The following is a 21,358-nucleotide window of genomic DNA, read 5'->3' on the forward strand; positions in this document are numbered from 1 at the left end:
CCAAAATGGCCAGAGCTGAGCTGATCTAACGCCAGAAACCAGTAGCTTCTTCGGGGTCTCCTAGGCAGCTGCAAGTGTTCCAAAGCTTTGGGCCGTCCTCTGCTGCTTTTCCAGACCACAAGCAGGGAGCTGGATGGGAAGTGGAGCAGCTGGGATATGAACTGGTGTACATATGGGATCTCGGCATGTGAAAGGCGAGAAATTTAACTACTAGGTACTGCACTGGGTCCTGAAATACAGACTTCAAAACAAATCTATGGTTCTGGTGTTCCACCACCTAAGATTGTCTTTGAGGAAGTTTGAGAAAATTGGATGGGCTGTAGTAATCTTGAAGTGTTCACATATTCATAGAAGATAATGAATTCCGTGAATCAGAATGTGGAATAATTGATGACCTAGTTTTCTCCCTTGTGTGTATTTCTCCTTCCCGCTTCCTCTTTTGGAAATGTCATTCAGATTTCTGAGGTTTAGAAACCAAAATAGCAATTAGAAGCTCATAAAAATGTACTTAAATAACTTTACTTCCCTTTTCTATAGATCGTATTGCTTAGTGGACTGCTGGCATTAGCCATCTGCCTGTGGGACACTGGGACTTGTTCCCAGTGATGTTCTCATGGATGCCAGAGTGGAGGGAGTTGAGTGATGCTGCGTGTGGTGCTTTCACATGGACTGAGTGGTAGGGTTTCAAGTAGATGCTTTTTTTCTTTTTTTTAATGCGCACCTGGTAAGGGGTTGGCTCATTACATCACCACTCATTGCTGGGCACAGTCCAGTAGTGCAAAGAGAAACCAGTATAGCTTTACAGAGCAGGATGGCCAAGGCCTGACTGAGAATGGTTGTGGAGAACAGGAACTGATTAGGAAGAGTGTTGAAGTGAAAAACAAAGATGGAGTAGAGAGACAGAGAAGGTAGTTGATCAAGCCTGGTCCACTAAAGATGAAAGGTAGCGTTGGAGATGGCATCAGAGGGCACGGCCTTGAAGCCGTTGGGTGTCCTCATTTGCTCCTCGGAGAAGGACTTGTGGAGGAATGGGCTGCTGATACCTGTCACAAACACAGTGGGACTCGAGAGCAGAGATGCGTGAACATCTGTTGGTTGCCAGTGAGCTGAGTGTTCTTACGCGCCAAACTCCTGAAATCATATTGAAGACCTGAATTACGGGGCTGGTGGTGTGCTTTTGGTTCAACTCCCGGCTGAAGTGCCTGGGAAAGCAGCAGAAGATGGCCCGGGCTCTTTGGCTCTTACATCAACATGGCATATCTGAAAGAAGCCCCTGTCTTCAGACCAGCCCACCTTCACCCATTGTTGCCAACCGGACTGAAGTGCAGCAGCTGATTCTCGAACTGGCACCTGTATGTGGTGCCCATACTGCAGACAACAGCTTCCCCCTAGGTCACAGCACTGGTTCCAATATTGATTTGTTTTGTTGTTGTTGTTCCCAACACAGACTCACACTCTGTCAATTAATATTTGTTGAATGGGGAGTGGGTCTTTAAAGCTTCATTGAGAAAAAGGCTTTCTTGTTGATAAGAGCTTCCTTTTTGTGGACTTAATTTGAAGAGAAGAGTTGGGTTTACAGGAAGCAGATTTTTCAAGGAAAAAAATAATTGGGTTATTGCAGAGGAGTCTGAGCTCCACTCACGTCATGGAGGGATGAGGTCTCCCTGAGCTGCTGCAGGGGCACGGAGGTTGCTTGGGATTGCACATCAACAAGACTAAAATCCTTCATTGACAGATTTTATTTTTACAAAGCTATAGAGTTGGCTGGTTTAAAATTGTTGACATGTAGGTTCCCTTTTTTCTCCTGTGAACATCATAGGTCATTCTAATTTTGTTTCGAAGTCTTATTAGATTTTGTATTTGGTAAAACATTGATAATGAAGAATTATGCTTTGGTAGCAATTGTTGTTATAATGATGACTGAATTTTCTCTTTTCTCATTGCAAATACATCTTTTATACTTTTAGTTTCTTTACGCTTTTAGTTATGTCTCAATAAATAGTCATCACATTAATTTTCATGAATTTTTGGCTTTTTGTTAATACTAGTATTAATCTTTATATTTTTATAAAAATGAGGACAATGCTGGAAGTTTCGTTTGAAATACTAATTTAGCTTTGTGGAATGAAGGATAGTAGATTGGATATTCCACAGGAGCAAAGATCAAATGAGGATGTGATGACATGTCATTCACACATGAATAAAAGGAATGGTAACGACAACAGCAAACCCAGGAATATTTTGTTAAACTTTTCATTTTAAAAATGTATATGTAATGCAGTATGTTCAGCATTTTTAATGTTCATTTTAACTAGCTTTTAAAAAGAAAATTAGTAAATATAATACAGTATAATTTCTCCGATTTTTTAAATAACTTTCCTAACAGTTTATAATTTCAGACCAAAATGTTGTCCTTGATGTATTCTCATTTTCCACTTTTGTCTGCACTGGAGCGTCCACGTTTGCTTCTGTCACCTCTAGACCAGAACAGTAAGGAGACAGAAGCTTTGTATATTCCTGTAACTGATATTACTTTCTGTATTAGTGTCTCTTGAGACAAAATCACAATGGAAGAGAGAGGCAGAACATATTAAATTTCCCAAAGTATATTACATTTCTTTTAGGTATATTGCTTTAATTTCCTTTATATCCTCTAGACATAATTTCTTCAAGGTTTTAGCACATAGATAATATTTTCAGAGATGACCTAGATAATATTTGTAATTTTGTTTTATTGTACTAAGTTATCCTATTAATTTGAGGTAACTAATGGAATAGAATCCTGTTAGACCATCCTCTGAGAATTGCTTTTCCAAAAGGAAATTCTCTATTTTTTTGAAACTGGAAAATATACCTTGAGCTATGTGGAGATTTCTTCATTTATAGATTTTACACAACATTAAATGTACAAAAGGAAAGGATAAATTTTCTTTTCACTCTGAACTTGTAGAACTTGGTTCAGTCTCACAAGATCCTTTTATAGCTGTAAATTTGGGGCACCCACAATCGTGCACAGAATTCCTAAAATTGGCAGGTATTGGGGTTTGTGACAATAATTCATGTTGCTGAAAGGCTAGACTATTGTAATGAAATTGGGGAAAACAATAGGTGGGAGGAAAGTTGAGGTGGGTGGAAGGGAATCCTTTGAGCCTACGGAAGTGTATCATGAAAAATTAAAATTAAAAAATGTATAATGTTGAAATATGAAAAGTAAAGAATATATTGAAATCCAATCCTGCAGCGTGGCTCTTCCCGGCCACCCATCATTCCCACGTGTCTGTGCGTGCAGCTCTCCCTCGGGCCGCACAGTGAGGGTTTGTGCGGTTGACGGGCAGGCTGGAGCAGTGAGTGACCCGTCCTTGGGCCTGAAGTGTGCCTCACCATGTGGTCAAGCTCGAGAGGTCAGTTGTTTGGAAGTGAAAGATAAGAAAAAAGTTTGGGAACAAAACATCTCTCTACCTAGCTTAGAGCAATACTACAGGTGTGTTTGGCAGTACTTTCTGTAGAACATTCTGTAGTAATATTAACAGAATTTAAAACATTTTTCCCACCATGCTGTTCACCTGAATTAATGTCTCAACTGGCAATCAAGCCTGATTGCCTTCTATTCATTAGATTTCCATTTAATTAATAAGACTTGTTAAAGAGGAATCTTCAATGTTTTCCTGTAAACAGCTCTAATTTATTGATTCTACTTGAATTTTTTAATTATTTTAAGTTATTTCAATCAATGCTTGATTTGTATGTTTTGAACCTTCATAAAATAGCTTGAAACCAAGATAATTAGAAGGCACAATGTCATTTTGTTTTTCGTAGGCTAACAGATATGTTCCTCTGATATCTTTAAAAGCTGAAATTTTACAAGTAAGCCTTTCAGGTGAAATTTTAATATGCAGGCAATTCCAAATTAATAAGCATGAGAAGGATTACATTAGAAAATTTCATTATATTGTTTGTTTCCAAAGATGCTATTTCCCAAAGTGGAGGAAGCACCTGCCCATTTATTAGCCTTTAAAACTGAGAAATTGAGCAGTTGGTTAGTGTCTAGACAAGTAGAGAAAAGCTAATTATGAGCTGAAGAGTCACAGTGACTCTTAGGTTAAAGAGCAATCTGATAATCAATATGATTCATAATGGGGAACCAATGAAGCAATTTAAAGAGCGGTACTGAGTGGTGTGTGCTGAGTCGATTAATTAAGAATGCTGCATGTTTTGAAGCATGTCTGTTGCGTCCAAAAAAGATCAGTGAACAAAGCATTCTCCAAATTCTAAAATTTCAAGGAAATGAGCACTTTCTATTTCTATGTGTTTTTAAAACCCACACTGTTAACCTGGAAAAGAAAAATGAGTATTTAAACCAAACATGAAATGAGACTCTGGAGTTTCTATGAAATCTTTATCCTCCTGAAATTTTGAGGAGCATTTTGATGCTTCATTGGACTAATTTGAATGTACAAGGTGGAAAATGTCAAGCAGTTCATGATGTTAATATTTCATAAAACATTTTGAGAATCTGATGCATACTGGAAAACATCTGATTACTGGGCATTGGTCAGTGAAGAAAACAGGGAAAAAATCCTTCAGTTCTAGAGCATACAGTATGCTGCAATCAGCAGAAAAAATTTAGCATCACATGATATAATAATATAAAACCTTATTAAGTGTTACAACTATCAAAACACTTGAAAGGTCAATTCAGGAGTTGTTCTGGATCAGAATTCCCTAAGTCTGGGTCTTGTTCTTTTATGCAGTTGTCATAGAAAATTTCTTAAGATTTTTTTTTGGCATCAGAAAAATAACACAAATATTTGTTAGATTGCTGGGGGTTCATTGACTGACGGGCTTGTTTCCGGTATGTTCTAGAACGGTACTTTCATGGCCTGAGTGCATTTTAAGTATGTCAATCCTCAGGTGCACCACACCTCCAGATTCCAGAATTGAGTCCACAGTGCATGCCAAGTACAAGCTCTCAGGGGAAACAAGCGTTGTGAGAAGGTGGTGTGTTTTATGGGTGAGGGGAGGATGCCTGCAAATGAAGGGAGCATTGCAGACAGTTCCTGGCTGCAGTCACTGCCTCCCTGGGAAGCGAGTGATGAGCACAGCTGGGTTGAGACAAATCGTGCAGATGTCAGCACTGACTGGATTCCAGCCCCAGCCCTGCCAGCGGCCTCCCCTAGGCCTAAAGGACCAAAAGAAGCACACAAGGTGCAGGCTGCAGCTGAACCCCACGCAGAGTCATTTCCTAACTGCACCTGGGCACCTAGAACACACACAGGATTGGAGAAACCAAGGTAACGCACACAGGAGAGGAGGTTGTAGAGCAAAAACATTGCAGGCTTGTCCTTCCACTGCAGGCTTGCCCTTCCACGGCAGGCTTGTCCTTCCATCGCAGGCTTGTCCTTGCACTACAGGCTTGTCCTTCCATTGCAGCCTTGTCCTTCCACTGCAGGCTTGTCCTTCCACTGCAGGCTTGTCCTTCCATCGCAGGCTTGTCCTTCCACTGCAGGCTTGTCCTTCCACTGCAGGCTTGTCCTTCCACTGCAGGCTTGTCCTTCCACTGCAGGCTTGTCCTTGCAGCCGAAAGACAGGAGTGATAGATAATCCTTGCCTCCAGGAGACAGAGTGGTGACATGCTGTGAAACCTTGCATTTAGTTGCCCCTACTCCACTTCTATAATGAAAACGGTGTATTCCAGCAATTAATTACATGAGAAATGCTGCTTGGATAGTGGACTGTGATCTGTTACTTGGCGTTTGGGCTTTGTATCTGCGGCAATGACTTGAACAAAATCAGATCAATTAGATGTAGTGTTTTAAAAAGAGAAATAAAATTTTTAAAATTTGAGATTCACTCACTGGATTCTCTAGGTCACTCGAGTTCTTGCTGATTCTAAAACCTCCCAGGTCCTGAAACACAGGTGCAGGAGCCCAAGCACTTGGACTGTCATCCACAGCTTTTCCCAGGCCGTTGTCAGGGAGCTGGATTGAAAGTGAAGTAGATGAGACTTGGGCAGCATCCAGATGGGATGCTGACATCAGACAGAGGCTAGAATGGCTATGCCACAACTCTAACCCTTGTGTTTTTGCTTGTTCGCTTTTTTTTTAAATGCTAACACAGCCTTGCAATCCATTTTCTGTGAAATTTCCTTGTATACTTTAAAGTTTGCATGTGTGAAAATACATATGAACAATGGTAAGTGGTGACCCCAGAGGAAATGAGCCGATTGGCTCAAGGGGGACCTAGCAGTGAGATTTACTTTTCACCAAATGCATTCTTATATCTTTGGCATTTTTAGTAGATGGTGTTTATTTTGTTAGTGAAAACAGGTTTTTTAAAGTATCCTGTTAAAGGTACAGTAGAGAGCATCCCAGCAGAAGACACTCAGACGATCCTGTCTTAGTAGATTGACAGAACTGCCTGGATAAAAAGCTGTATCCATAGTGCAATCTTACTTTTAATTAAAGCCGACACACATTTAGAACATGCCTGAAAGAACCATCTGTTTTGAATATGTCTTGTGCAATCCTGTAATAGTATATTCATAATTTATTTTTGATGATATACATAATGTAAAACAGACAAAACATGATTTTAGGAGGCTCGCAGAGAAAATAGGATAAATGGAACAAGTGGGTGTTTTGGGTTGGGGGAAGAAGTCTCAGCAGCAAGAGTCTGTCCCTGGAGAGTGAATGACCTCAACTAACGATGGAAGTTGAAGACGTTTCAGCCAAAGAAACAGAGCTGCAGCTAGTAGAGATGCAAAGGAACAGAATTATTTCGACTGCTTGATTTTTACTTGAGAATAATTGTCAGGCATGGTGATTTTGTTAAGCGTTGGTTTCATTCTGAAAGAAGCACAGGGAATCACAAAAATAAACCCTTTGATTCAGTCTTGGCCTTTGGAAGTGTGAACACTTAAAATGTGAATATTACGATGATGATGTAGACTTCCCAGCCTTACTGAAATAGTCTTGCTGTGCTGTGTAACTGAGTCACTGACATTTTCATTGCCAACGTGTACAAAGTATAAACTGGAAGGAAGACCAATAAGGCCGCAACAGGCACATGCATATTTTGACTTTGCATCTTTTCTTTGGTTTCTTGTAGAGTGAATGGGAAGTTGGTAGCCCTGAAGGTGATAAGGCTGCAGGAGGAAGAAGGTACGCCTTTCACGGCCATCAGGGAAGGTAGGCAGTTTTGCTGGTTCTCTTTGTCTTCACGTTTGTCAGATGTTCCACACCTCTGAATGTGCAGATTTTGGAAGTTCTGGGGACGTGTAGATTGATTTGTACAAATTTATACCTCTTTTGATCATCTGCAATGATGTTAACTAAACAGGGCCATCCTTCTGTGTCCGTGGATACGGAGGAAAGCTGCTATGCATTGATGGTGTAGCTAGGGATGTCACATCGTTCACATTTTTTCTTTCTTGATTTTTTTTATTCTGTTTTTTTCTGTTGATTTTTCTTATTGATATGCAGAAATTCTTCATGTTGGGAGGATCTTAATATTGTACGACACATCTTTGTTTTTTAATTTCCTTTTATAGTCTATACTTATTTGCTACTTAATATTTTTGAATTTTCATGAACTTAAGTTGTCTTTTGCTTTATTTCTGCAAAGATATATTTAAGAATAAAATGTCTTCTTTTGCTATTGGGAATTTTTTAGTTCAGTATTCATAACTTTTTGGGTAAGCAGCTTCATGTCTACCATATTTTCAAAAGTAAAAATTACCTGGGCATATGACCTCAGTGTATTTTTTACTATTGGTGACATTATAGCTGTTGGGTTCATTCTTTTCTTTGGCTCCTGACTCCAGCTTTCTAACAATACAGACCCTGTGATGTGACGATGATGTCTCAATTAATAGGATTTCTGTCCACTCTATGGGAAACCTGATCTATGTCCCTGTGCTCTGGGCAACCTGTTCCAACCCTGGCTGTTCTGGGAAATTAGAGACTAAATTAGCAGATGAGACTTCTTTGCCTCTAAAATATACATACACACCATATACACATATGTGTGCATATATATTTTTTGGTTAAAAACATTAAAATTTATGCATATATTTTTCAAACTATGCACATCTGTGTGTTTTTTGAAGACCTCTCTAGTAGTGGATATCAGTTACTCATGTATTAGTATATTTGAAATTGTAAGGCACTTCAAGAAGTTCATGGGAAATATACATTGCCTTTTTTTAAGATTTAAAAATTTGGTAGGGGGCCTGGCATGGTGGCCTAGCAGCTAAAGTCCTTGCCTTGAATGCACCGGGATCCCATATGGGCACCGGTTCTAATCCCAGCAGCTCCACTTCCCATCCAGCTCCCTGCTTGTGGCCTGGGAAAGCAGTCGAGGATGGCCCAAAGCTTTGGGACCCTGCACCCGTGTGGGAGACCCGGAAGAAGTTCCTGGATCCTGGCTTTGGATTGGCATAGCATCGGCCGTTGCGCTCACTTGGGGAGTGAATCATCGGAAGATCTTCCTCTCTGTCTCTCCTCTTTGTATATCTGACTTTCCAGTAAAAATAAATCTTAAAAAAAAAAAAGATTTTAAAATTTTTATTGGAAAGGCAGGTTAGATTTATGGAGAGAAGTAGAGACAGAGAGAAATATCTTCCATCCTCTGGTTCACTCCTGAATTCATGACAGTGACTGAAACTGAACGGATCCAAAGCCAGAAACCAAGGGCTTGTTCTGGGCCTCCCACCCAGGTTCATGGTCACAAGGCTTTTGTACTATTCTCCGCTGCATCCCAATCCATACACAGGGAACTGAATGGGAATCAGAACAGCCGGGACGGGATCCAAAACCCACATGGGATCCTAATACTTGCAAAGGGAGGATTGGCTAATGGGAACATTATGCCGGGCCCATGTACATTATCCTTGAATTTGGTTTTCTTTTTGGAGCCCCTTGAGTATACTGTGTGTGTTTGAATTTATGTGTGTATATATTCTGTGCTGAATTTGATTTAACAGTAGCAAAGGCAGAAAAAGTAAAAAAATGTTATATAATGAGGGTATTTAGAATAATGGGATTGAAATGAGTGGCTGAGGTAGAGCATTCTTGCAGAGCTGTGTAAGAAGGTAAGTTTAAGAGTTCTATGGAACTTGATCCTATTAGACTCTGAATGAGAAGACATAGATGTGACATGCTAGGCCAAGAATGAAACTGACCAACAGCCACGCTTCCCAGTGTGCTGGGTGTGTGCTAGAATTGAGCAGCCTAACTTTATTATGAGTGTGTTTGTATAGTTACAAGGTTAAGACCAAGTTAATAATTATACTAGAGCATCAATCTAATCTGGCAGGTGACTCCCAAAGTGGGAAGTTGAAGAGAGGAAACTTAGGGTCAAATTGAAATTTTTGATGATCTCTGTTCATATTGAGTGGGTTTACAGAAAGGACCCTGGGTACCTTAAAGAGTAGGTTCAGGACACTTCGGGGAAGCAGGCAGCACAGTCAATCTTTGAAACGCTGAAGGCAACATTACTTGATCCTAAGACTTGGGATGGATGGTGGACATGCTCGTCCTGATTCCAGCTGTGACGCAGAATTCAGGAATGTATAGTTGTAATCTTATACTGTGGATTACAGAGCTGGTAAACACTTTTGAATTGGGTGTTTTAGAAAGAGACATCAGATAGGGGAATGTGATGTAGATTATATGAATAAGAGGCTTGGAACTGATAAATCAGTCTAATAAAATGCTTAGGTGCAACTTTTGGGACAGGATACGGTTCAGTGAGTTAAACTGCCACTTAAAATGCCTTTTCAGAGTGTCTGGGCATAGTTTTGCCTGTGCTGCTGCTCCTCTTTTTTGTTTGTTTGTTTTTATTGGAAAGTCAGATATACAGAGAGGAGGAGAAAGAGTGGAAGATCTTCCATCTGATGGGTCACTCCCCAAGTGGCTGAAATAGCTGGAGCTGAACTGATCTGAAGCCAGGAGCCTGGAGCTTCTTCCACGTCTCCCCCGTGGGTGTGGGGTCCCAAGGCTTTGGGCCATCATTTACTGCCTTCCCAGGCCCCAAGCAGGGAGCTGGATGGGAAGCTGGGCTGCCGGGATTAGAACCAGCGCCCATATGGTATCCCGGCACGTGCTAGGGTGAATACTTTCGCCACTAGTCTGCTGCTCTGTGTCTCTGCCTGTGCTTCTTACCCAGCTTCCTACTAATGTGCCATGAGTGATGACCCAACAAGTTGTGTTCCAGAGAGAAAATGACTTTGTAATTTCCTGGAGAGTCATTTTTAATATGTATAGCTTTCAAAAACTTAAGCTACCTAGTTTAATATTTAAATTCATCCTTTGAAGAGGGTCTTATATTTTTGTTTGCATTGAATTGGAATTATTTATAGAATGTGTATTACAAACATGGAATTGAATCTCAGAAAGATTAGATAAAATGCTCGTGGAGTTGGATCTTAACACCCAGATCTTACTAGATTTCACAAAACATTGTTAGCAGCTTTTGGGTGTTGCAGATTTCAGTTTTCCACATCTTCACATTTTGAATTGACAAGATATCTGTATAAAGATGAGCTGTTGGTGATATGTGTATAGCTCCTGAAAGAGTTAACCTAAGTAGTATATATTCAGCATGGCACTTACGATGAAGTGCAATCTAAGGTTTTTATGGGAAAGGATTACAAGTGTAACTGGTACTTGGTTGCCAGGCACTAAGGTGAGCTAGAAAGTCTCACAGATACTAGAATCTGGAAAGTTGAGTTTTGATTATCTCAGTTTTTCCTTGTCATACTGTTTAAGGACAGACAGCTGTATCAGCTAGCTAGAGCTGCTGTCACCAAGTACCACTCTCTAGGTGGTCTGAACAGCAGGTGTCATCTTGTTTCCTGGACAGTGGGCTGAACATCTGAGAATAGTGTGTCAGAGCTCCATAGGATCGTCGAGGCAGAGGTCTCCCCCAAGCTTCCCTCCTCGCGTGGTTGCTTGCTGTCTCCTTTTGTCTTCACATCATGCTCTTTGTTCCTGTCATCAGGCATATTGAATTAGAGACAACACTAACGACTCTTAAGTTGATCACTTGTGTGAAGAGTCTGTCTCAACAGTCACATATATAGCCACATTCTAGACTGCCAAGGTTAAGACTTCAATGAGACACAAGTCAGTCTATAGCAACACTAGTGATCCTACTGGGGAAAAACAAGAATTGCTTTCTGCCATCTGTCAGGAACCTGCATGGGCCTTGTGGCTTTAGTTTCCCAAGGAGACTTTCAGCCTAAAGTACAGATAGTAGAGGAAGTAACTGCTGAGGCCTGGAAGGCTTGATCAAAAACAAGATTAAAAAAATATTTTTGCAATGTAACTAATAAAAAAAATATTTTAGGGCCCAGCATGGTGGCCTAGTGGCTAAAGTTCTCGCCTTGAACACGCCCATGCCAGGATACCCATATGAGTGCAGGTTCTGATCCCAGTGGCTCCACTTCCCATCCAGCTCTGTTTGCGGCCTGGGAAAGCAGTAGAGAATGACCTGAAGTCTTGGGTCCCTGCATCCACATGGGAGACCTGGAAGATGCTTCTGACTCCTGGCTTTGGATTGGCTCAGCTCCAGCTGTTGTGGCTGCTTGCGGAGTGAACCATCAGGCAGAAGTTCTTCCTCTTTGTCTCTCCTCCTCTCTGTATATCCACCTTTCTAATAAAAATAATAATTCCAAGTATGCAATCTAGGTTTCATATTTGAGGTACTGTATTATTTTTCCAGAACTGCCATGGTAAATTATGATAAATGTGGGTTTTCATTTGGTTTTGTACTGCTGGAGGCTGGAAGTCCAAAGTCAAGGTACTCGCTATGCTGTCTCTGAAAGCTTCAGGGAAGAAAAAATTGTTCCTTGCTTTTTCCTAATTTCTCATAACTGTCAGCTGGTGGTTTTTTGATGCATAGCTTTATCACCCCAGTTTTGTCTGCATCTTTATGGCCTACTTCTCTGAGGGTCTCCAGTCACTAGATTCAGTGTCCAATCTAATCTGATTTAGCTTAGCTAATTATATCTGCAAAGACTATTTGCAAGTGGGGTGTTGTACTGAAGTTCCAGCTGGGCTGGGAATTTGGGAGACCCTCTTGAATCCACTGCAGGTGTTTTATACTTCTAGATTTTACAGAGAGATTTCTAGGTAACAGTGAACTACTGCCCACATTTCATCTTAGAAAGCTGAGGAGAAAAATGCACTATATACTGATTCTGGTAATTTTCTCTTTCTAAAATTTACATATATCAGATGAGTGAATGAAAACATTAACTTTCTCCAAACATGATCTTCTGTTTCTCTTTAAGTGAGAGCTTCTGTTTTCCTTTAGTTTTGAGAGAAATGCCACTCACGCTGAATGATCGAATGACTCGTGGGCTCTGGCTTGTATGGAGATGGCCTGCGACTGCCAGGGAAGGGATGTGACTGGGACACGGGGAGTTAGCCTGGAACGAGAAGTGGGGAAGGCTGATGGAGGAGAGAGTCCCCAAGGCTACCAAGTAGCTGTAAGATGAGAGAAGTCTGCCTTCACAATTCTATAAACTACTTGTTGGGATTTCAGACACATTTACTCAAAGGTGAAATGTTATAAATCTTAGATTCTCAGGCTATTCTGCAAAAGAAAGCCTTTAAAAACCCACATGTGTGGTTGTATTAATATATGGTCCTACTGATGAAATTTAACCTGAATGATAGTATATTATCGTTTTTAGTTGTAACCACAATTGTCTTGTTGCTGTTAACTTTGTAGTGCGGAGGGGGTATCATCATGTTCTACTGCTTCCTTTACCTGGAGACTCTTGTGGTCAGACTGTGGTATGCAGAATTACTAGAGAGGGCACAGATGGAAAGAGAGGCTGCTGGGGTCTGACCTGGATCGGTAGCAGAGCCAGAGGGATGGCCATGAGGGGGGATGCCAGCCATGTTTGTATTTTCTCAATCTCAGTGTTTTTTGAGTTAATCATTACCATGAAATCATTTCAAAACTGGCAGGTAGATAGTAAACAGATTTTTTAGTGAAACTTTATTCCATGTTAACGCAGTATCTGGCCCTGTGCAGTTGGTGACGGGTTAGATTAGGTGTCTTCTGTAGGTCATCATAGCAATAGGATGCAACAGTTTTGTACTCAGCTTGTATCTATTCTCCTTTTTTTGTTGACAAATGTCTAAGACGCTAACTGTGCCATCATTGCTTCAGGTGTATTTCTCCTGTTTATACTGATTTGGAGTTCGTTCAGACTTGGGAGATCACTTTGTGCAGAGGTATCGCAGTCACATACTAGTGACATGGTTGGCTGTTCTAGTAGATGTTGATCAGTAAAATTAAGAGGCAGTGTGGCCTAGGGTCAGTGCCCAGGCTAGAAGTCCGGCTCCCTGGACTTGAATTTGGCTTGCATTTCCATCTTGGTGTATGGTTTGAGAGGGTCTTAATTTCTTGTGTGTGCTTCAGTTTCCTTTGCTATAATAGCAATGAAAGTATATCCCTTAAAATGTGACTTTAAATAGAAATCAGCAAGGAACAAAGAAACTTTTTTTGGAAATAAAAATATATTAAAAGGAATTAAAAATTCGAGAGATCTCAATAGTAGAATCAAAAAGAGACCCAAAACAATCAAACAGAATTTTCTTCTCTACCTGTTTGAAGACAGAAAATGTAGTTCTCTGATTTTTTTTTTCTTTGCGGTTTCCTTGTTTTACTCTTTTTCTACTGTTTTTGTCTTTCTTCTTGGACATGTCCTGTGCTCTGCAGAGATTTTAATCAGGAGGCTTGTCGTAGTGTAGAGGCTCTGGTCTGGACTGGTGGGGTGTTCATAGATGAAAGTGAATTCACCAGTTTGGCCCTGGTAAGCCTTCAGGTATCGAGACAGTTTTTTTTCTTGTGAAATGGTATCATTGTCTAGAGGGGATGATTTATTCTCTGGCATGAAGAATTCAAGTTTGCTGCACAGATTATGGAAATTGAGTAAGAGACAAGGGTTGCAAGGGAGGCTCGCCTTTCAACATTTTTATTAAATTTCCAATGTCCAGTTCAGCTCATGCAGCTCATGTAGAAGACTAAGAGGGACTGAACTGCCTAAGGGGCGAAATAATGGGCCTGGGAAAATGGCTTGGAATTAGGGAGACAGAGGAGATGGCGTGTGCTCAGGAGGTCTAGGATTGATATTTGACCAGACATGAAACTCCATGGAGATGGAAGATGACTTGCAGGATATTGAGTTGGGTGTTTGGGTTGACCATGGGACCAAGAATAAGAGATGGACTGTGGTGAGAGAAGCGAAGAGTATGGGAAAGAAAATGAGTTCAGAGATGTATGAGGTGAAGTCTGGCTTTTTTGTGAATGTTGCTGACGTAATGGACAGTTTGTGTGCTGTGTGTGTTTTATAAATTCACAGCTAATCACTGCACCTGTTTATGATGTAGTAAGGCAGTTCCGTGCATGTGTGTGGTGTGATAATCAGATCAGGATTGTTGAACTTTCTGTCACCTCAGACATAACGTCATTTCTGTGTTTTGGGAATACCCGAAGTCATTTGTGTTAGCTGCTTTCATATATTCAAGTAGTTCCTGTCAACCATGGTTATCCTACTATGCTGTCAAACCCTAGGTCCCTTGTATCCAACTGATGGCGTGATTTAGAGAGCAGGTTGATTCTAACTAAAGTGAGGAACTTGCTAGTCTCATTTAATTTTTCAGCATTGTTGGGGAGGTTGATGTTCTTTTGTTTTACTAGTTAAGCAGGTATAGTCTAAAGAGATTTTGTTTCAGAATCACTTTGTTAAGTCAAATTTAAGTGGCAGATGTGGAGGTCAGCTCTGATCTGTAACCTGTACCTAGAAGAGTACTTGGCATGTGATGGGCACCCGAGTGCATGAACAAGTGAATAACCTCTAAGGTTGTTCCTTTTGTCCCACAAAACTGACCTACTTATTGGGGCAGAAATGGCTGCCCTACTAGAAGCAAGGTGCAAAGTGGGGGAAAGCCTCTGCCAGCATGCTGTAAAGTTTTCAGCCTTGGTGTAGACTGTGCCAATAGCTGTGTGATCAGGAGCAAGACCTTGACATCCCCCTCCCCTTCTTCATTGTTGAGCTGAGAAGTGGGCTCTGATTTTAGATCTTTTTGATTAAAATAATAATACCCGCATGAATCGTCTTCCTGGGTAGAAGACCTTTCATTGACTCGTCAGCATTCTTCATGCTCAAGTGCTGTAATGTGATGCACATTTATTGTGTTAAAATGTTTCTCTTAAAATCACTAATAATAACCCTTTATGTCTGTCACTGCAGAAATTAGCATGAATTGCTGTAGAGCATTTTACCACTGACAGGAAAAAAATTTGTAAATGAAAGATAAAAATCCATGAGTCTAGACGATTATTCTAAGAAAGATTATGTAAATTACCCTTGATACTATTCTTTGTAAGTCTGGTGGGATATCTGCAGGTTGATATCAACACAATTTTGTAAGCTGCTAGATCCTGTGGTTTAAAAAAAAATCTTATGCTTCCTTTTAAATTTTATTAATTTTAAATAGTAAAGCATGGTTTCTTTAAATCAAGTAACTAATTTATTCGTTGCTTTAAATTCATAAAAATTTGTTATACCTTGTTTTATTTTATAAACTGCAAATAAATTTGAGGTACAGCACTTTGGCATTTAAGATGTTTTTAGAGGACTCCAGCTTTTTCATCCGAATACCTTCACAGCTAGCTATCTGATATGTCCATGAACTTTTTTGGTTTCTAGATTGCTTTACTTTTAAATGCTGCTTCATTAAAAGCTTTCAGTTATATTGTATCAGTATGTAAGACTTAATATCTCTAAGTGACAAATGAGGAAATTTAGGCCTACTAATAAATAAATTAGCATCACACAGTTTGCTAGCAAATGGATAAGTTTTTACCCATGAGTATTCCTACTAAAGAATTTGCCCAGACAAGACATTCTTCCTTCAAAATTTCTCAACTATTTATTAAAGAGTGATGGGAATTCATCACTTATGTTTTACTGCTTGGCATGATAGTAATTAACACATCCGATTCCGGTTGCTTTAAAAAATATTACCCATGGTATACTTTTGTTACTTCTCAGTATCTCAGATCCTGTTGTATTGTTGTTCTACAAGTGTTATATGCTGACTAGTAATATAGGAATGATTGAAGAATCACAAACCATAACTTAGGTATATCTTCAAGATCTAGATTAAGATGATTTTCCTTGAATGTTTTAGGAATACCCAAGGAAGACAGTAGACTTTTTTGGTGTTCATTTTGAAAGATAGATACAATGTACGTGTGTCTTAGAATGAAATTTCCAGAAAAAAGAAATAAAGAAAATTGGGCAAAAACACATTTAAAAGAAAAAATTGTGCAAGATTATAAAATATGTTGAAAGCATGGTTAATCTATTAATTGCAGTGCATCAATGAGCCACAATTAGGAGAAACAAAGAGATCTAAAGATAGAGCTGTTATGGTTTTTTAAGCTGCATAAAGGAAGATGCAAAAAGAAATTCTTGACAATAGGAACAGTAAAGCAAGTCATTACATTCAGCAGAAAAATCAGTTGAGGAGCTAGAGCTTCCACTTGAATCAGTAGACACAGTAAGTCAGGGTACTGTTACGTTCAAAATGCGTCAAAACCAAGACACCCCCAGTATCGTCTGAAATTCTGTGTCTAGCACAGCTGTCCTGCTGGGAAGCTGACTGAGCATGGGTGTCACCTCTCACCCCGACCACCCAAGCTCACCACACCCTGGCTGTTTGGGGTGGAGTATGTGGGTAGGTCTCCTACAAGTTCTGTTCACTGCTACTGTACTAAAAAGATGATTAGTGTGTTCTGTGCAGAGTATTACTTTGTAGGAATTTAATTTTAATTGCTGCTTTTTATTACTGTTACTTTTGTCAACATATCTGCCAAATTCAGTAGGTTCGTAGTGGAAGATAGAATTAAAAGATAAGCTTATTTTAGTGTGAGAACAATTTTGAATTCCTTGCTCTTTCCGAATGCACATTTTCATGGACTGTTTTTCTTATCTGTATGGATTTTGAATTTTTCTCACAGAAAAATAAAACTCGTTTATTTCCCATGAAATTTCTGAAGTGCTCCGCAGGCAGGAGTTTAACTGTTGATGCTGGACCACTGGTGTGTGCAGGGCATTTGGGAGGGTTGGAGAGCAGGAAGTTAAGGGACCTGGGAATCTGTAAGAGGATGTCATGAAGCTTGGGAGAGGAGATAGAACAAAGTGACGATGCGTTTATACAATTCCGAGGGGTTAGTAAATTTCGAGAATGATATGTGAATATCATAAGCAAGGATGTGTATGAAGCTGTGGAAACATCCATAGATACGTGGGAATTAAAACGACAGAAGTTTGAGGACCACTGTGGTTGATTTGTGTTGCATATGTAAGTCCAGTGAAGCAAGCATTTTTCCCTGTATTACTCACTGAATCCTCAAACAGGAAAGGTGAGAAGAATGCTAACGATAATGTCAACTGGACAATCCAACTACAGGTTTTGTTTGTTAATATTTTTGTTTATTGTACAAGAGAACAAACTGAATGCTAGAGAGAAATACTCCATTGGCAGTTTGAACTGCAAAGATCATGGGAGTTCAGGCCTAGAGTGTAAGTCCTGTGAGTCATCCCTTTAGATAAAAGCAGGGATCTGGCAGCGAAGCACAGCTTTCAATGAACGCTCACTGCAGATGATATCTGATCATGGTGTGCTATGCCAGAGGGTCACATCACTCATACTTCTCTGTATTTCTCATTTTCTTCTTATATTTCATAATGTGGCGGAACTTTTCAAAGGGCCTTCGAGTCATTCCCCATTTTAATTTTTTTCAAAATGCAAATTAATAGCATATGTGAAGAAAGCATATTATCTAGTGTGTTAAGGGAAAAAAAAATTTAGCAGAGGAAAGTTAAAGGAAATGTTGGTGTGAGAGTTTGTTTTTTGGACACACACTATCACAGCCAACTCTCTGAGTGTACCCTAAAGAATTGAATTGATAATAGTGCTTTTTGAAAGCCTTAACAATTTGAACAGGACCCAAGAAAAAGAATTAGAGGAAATAATAAGCAAGAACTTGGCAGTGGTTCTTCTGTCTGTGAGCTGATCCTTCTTCCGGATGCTCCACAGTGTAGAGCTAGCTTGCGCAAGTGTTAGAGGCAGGAGTCAGTCTCAATGACAACTTGGTTGCACAGAAATATTTGTGGTTCTAAAATTTGTTTGAAGGAGACATACTCTTTTTTTCTGTTGGACAACTTTCTTCTTCATCATCAGTTGCTTTTCCTCTTTTTATTTATTTTTGTATGTTGAGCCAATATCCATGATGAAGAGCAGATTTTATCAGGCTTGCTTAAGTAATACGGCCTGTAATATATATGTATATTTAATTCTAATCACATAAGTTACTTAATAAATGGTTCATTTTGGAGTTTCTTTCTAATTGCCTTTAATTAAACCATTAAAATTAGCTAGATCTTAGAGGAACATCCTTCTACGTAACAAAGGCCATGTACACCAAACACACAGCTTACCGTGGTGGTAAATGGGGACAGTGAAGGTTGTCTCGTTCAGATCTGAAACCAGGAAGCCCACTTTTCTTTATCATAGTAGTGGAAGTTTTAGCTAGAGCAATCAAGAAAAAGTCTCCAGATCTGAAAGGAAGAAGTCAAATTGTCATTGTTTGTAAATGACATCATTGTATATGTAGAAATCCCAAAGATTTTTCCAAAAAGCTATTAAGAGGTAACACATTTAGTGAAGTCGTAGGATACAACATGCAAGAATAAGTGCTGTTATTATATACCAATAGTGAATAACTTTACAAAGAAATGAACAAAACTATTTCTAATAGCTAAAAAAGATTGAATACCTGGGAATAAATTGGACTGAGGGGGTGAAAGAACTGTACAGTGAAAACTAGAAACCACTGCTGAAAAAACTGAAGAGACACAAAGAAATGGAAAGACATTCGTTGTTCATAAGTAAAAGTAATCAACATTGCCAATATATTGACTTTTGGTGCACAGGGCCAAAAATATTTTGTCTAGTTTCTATTAAAGTTCCAGTGATATTTCTCATGGCCCTAGAAAATACTATGAAACTTTATATGGAACCTCAGAAGACCCCAAGTGGCCTAAGAGGTTTTGAGTAAGAAGAATAAATCAAGAGCCAATACACCCCTGGCTTTAAAATATATTACAAAGCTATATTAATTAAAACTTCATGGTTTTGACATAAAAACAAATGTTTACACAAATGGACAGAATAGAGGCCTGATGGCAAAACTCACATGTCTACAGCCAGTTGATTTTTGACTGAGATGCTAAGAACATGCTTTGGAAAAAGAATAGACTTTTCAATGTATGGTCCTGGGAAAATCAAATGTCCACATGTGGAAGAATGGAAATAAATTCTTATATCTCATCATGTATAAAAGTAAACTCAAAGTGGATTAAAATCTGAATCTAAGACTGGAAAGTTTGAACCATTAAGATGAAAACATGGGGAAAACACATCCTGATGATGGGATAGATACAGATATTTCTGGCTCAGACTGCAAATGCGTAGGAAATACTAAAATAGGTAAATGGGATTTGATTATATTAAAGAGCTTTTATATTAAAGAGGTATAGCATGGGACTTTAGAGACAACATAGAAAATTGGTGAAAGCATATGCAAGCCATACATCTAATGCAGGATTGATAACCAGGACAGATATGAAACTTATTAGGAAAAAACAAAACAAAATGAAATCCTCTTTTAAAATAGGCAGTGCGTCCTGATTTTTTCAAAGGAAGACATACAAATGGCCAACAGGTACATGAAAGAATGCTCATTGTTACTAGTAAGCATGCAAGTCAGAACCACAGTGAGATGCCACTTCTCTCCAGTATGGTTGACTTTATCAAAAAGACATAAGGTAAATATTGGCAAGGATGTGGAGCAAAGAGGAACTTTTGCAACCCTTGTTTATAGTAGAGTAAATTAGGACAGCATACTGTGGAAAATAGTATGGAGGTTCCTTCAAGAACCCTGCTATTAAGCAATAATAATAATGTAAAGATAATAATAAATAATTTAAAGATGGTCATAAGGATTCTGGGAAAGCAAAATGGAAGTTTGCCAGCCCGTGGGGAGCCGTTGTAGCAGTTGGCTATTACTGGTGTTCAGAAGTATTGCAGCATTGGTTAGGAGCTGGCGAAGGATCATTCTGTTTGCCGCGTTAATGTTTAGACATTTGTGATATTGTTGTATAGTGGTGAAAGAAACCAGTTTCCCATCACCCAGGTAGCAGATAATAAAGTCATAAAATCAGTGGCAAGATGGATTGAAGCCTAGGACCTCCTCGACATCCTTGACTGTTCATCCCTCCCTGGTAACATACCTTTGCTTTTAGCCTTGTGTGAATTCTGTGTATCTGTGATGAAAGCTGCAGTGTGTTCCCCTGACGCATCGATTAGCATATAGCACTGTTCTTCAGGCTGACACGAGAGAAGTGCTTATAGACTTTCAATGGTACACATACCATCGTCTCCACATGAATCTAGGAGTTGTTGATCTCAGTTGGACTAATTTTTTTTTTCTTGAGATTCCTGCTATTTTTGATAGATTGATTCATTGATATATCAGGATTGAGGATGTGGCTATGCTCTCTAGATACCAGCATGTCCAGCTTCCCCACCCCGGCTCGCTCCAGACCTGGGGGTCAGTGGGAAACCCAGAAGGAACGGAAACTTGGGAATCCTCTTGCTGAGTCTCCCGTTCTTTCACCTCTTCCCATTTGCAACCTGTGGAATGCCTCCTTGGAGTCACCTTCTCCTTATCTGTAAGGACAGTAATCTCTACATGGCAAAGCTGTTAAGATAATACTTTAAATCCTTAAAAGGTTTTGGTTCAGAGCAGACACCACCACTTCACAGTGCTCGGTTGGGCTATTTGCACAGCATTTGCCATGCTGTGGGCGAGGGGAGCATGCACTGTCAGTTGCCTTTCTTTTTAGGTGAACCCTTACACCTGTAAGTACAGGCTGAGGGGCACATCAGACCTGCAGAATCTTATCAGAGGACAGGACTGTGTAAAACACCTTGTAGCAGTAAGGATTTGCCACCTGCAGAGGCAGCCAGGCACAGGTTGGAATGTGACCAGAGGCGACTGGCTGCTTGGTTGACCCTTAACTGCTGTAACTCCTGCTCCAGATTTCCTTTCTCAGTCTAACACATGGTCCTCTTGCCAAATGACGAATGTGTTAGAAAATCACCAAAACTGCTCTAGCAGGTGTTCCTGTAACAAATTAGATCTTGGAGAATGGTTTAATCAGGTATTTAGATACCCTGCTATTTCATAAGGCAATTAGTATGAC

General features: G+C 39.7%; 1 protein-coding gene across 1 annotated transcript in view; it reads left to right on the forward strand.

The window, feature by feature from the left end:
• Positions 1 to 21,358, forward strand: part of CDK14 (cyclin dependent kinase 14) — a 440,392-nt gene that overhangs the window by 140,783 nt on the left and 278,251 nt on the right. The window contains exon 5 of the mRNA XM_040964848.1: positions 7,108 to 7,187. Coding sequence (XP_040820782.1) covers positions 7,108 to 7,187 — 80 coding nt within the window. The remainder of the gene's footprint in view (positions 1 to 7,107; positions 7,188 to 21,358) is intronic.

The sequence above is a fragment of the Ochotona curzoniae genome, unplaced genomic scaffold (assembly GCF_017591425.1).
Source record: "Ochotona curzoniae isolate NIBS_2020 unplaced genomic scaffold, NIBS_Ocur_1.0 scaffold_3835, whole genome shotgun sequence".
Classification (NCBI taxonomy): domain Eukaryota; kingdom Metazoa; phylum Chordata; class Mammalia; order Lagomorpha; family Ochotonidae; genus Ochotona; species Ochotona curzoniae.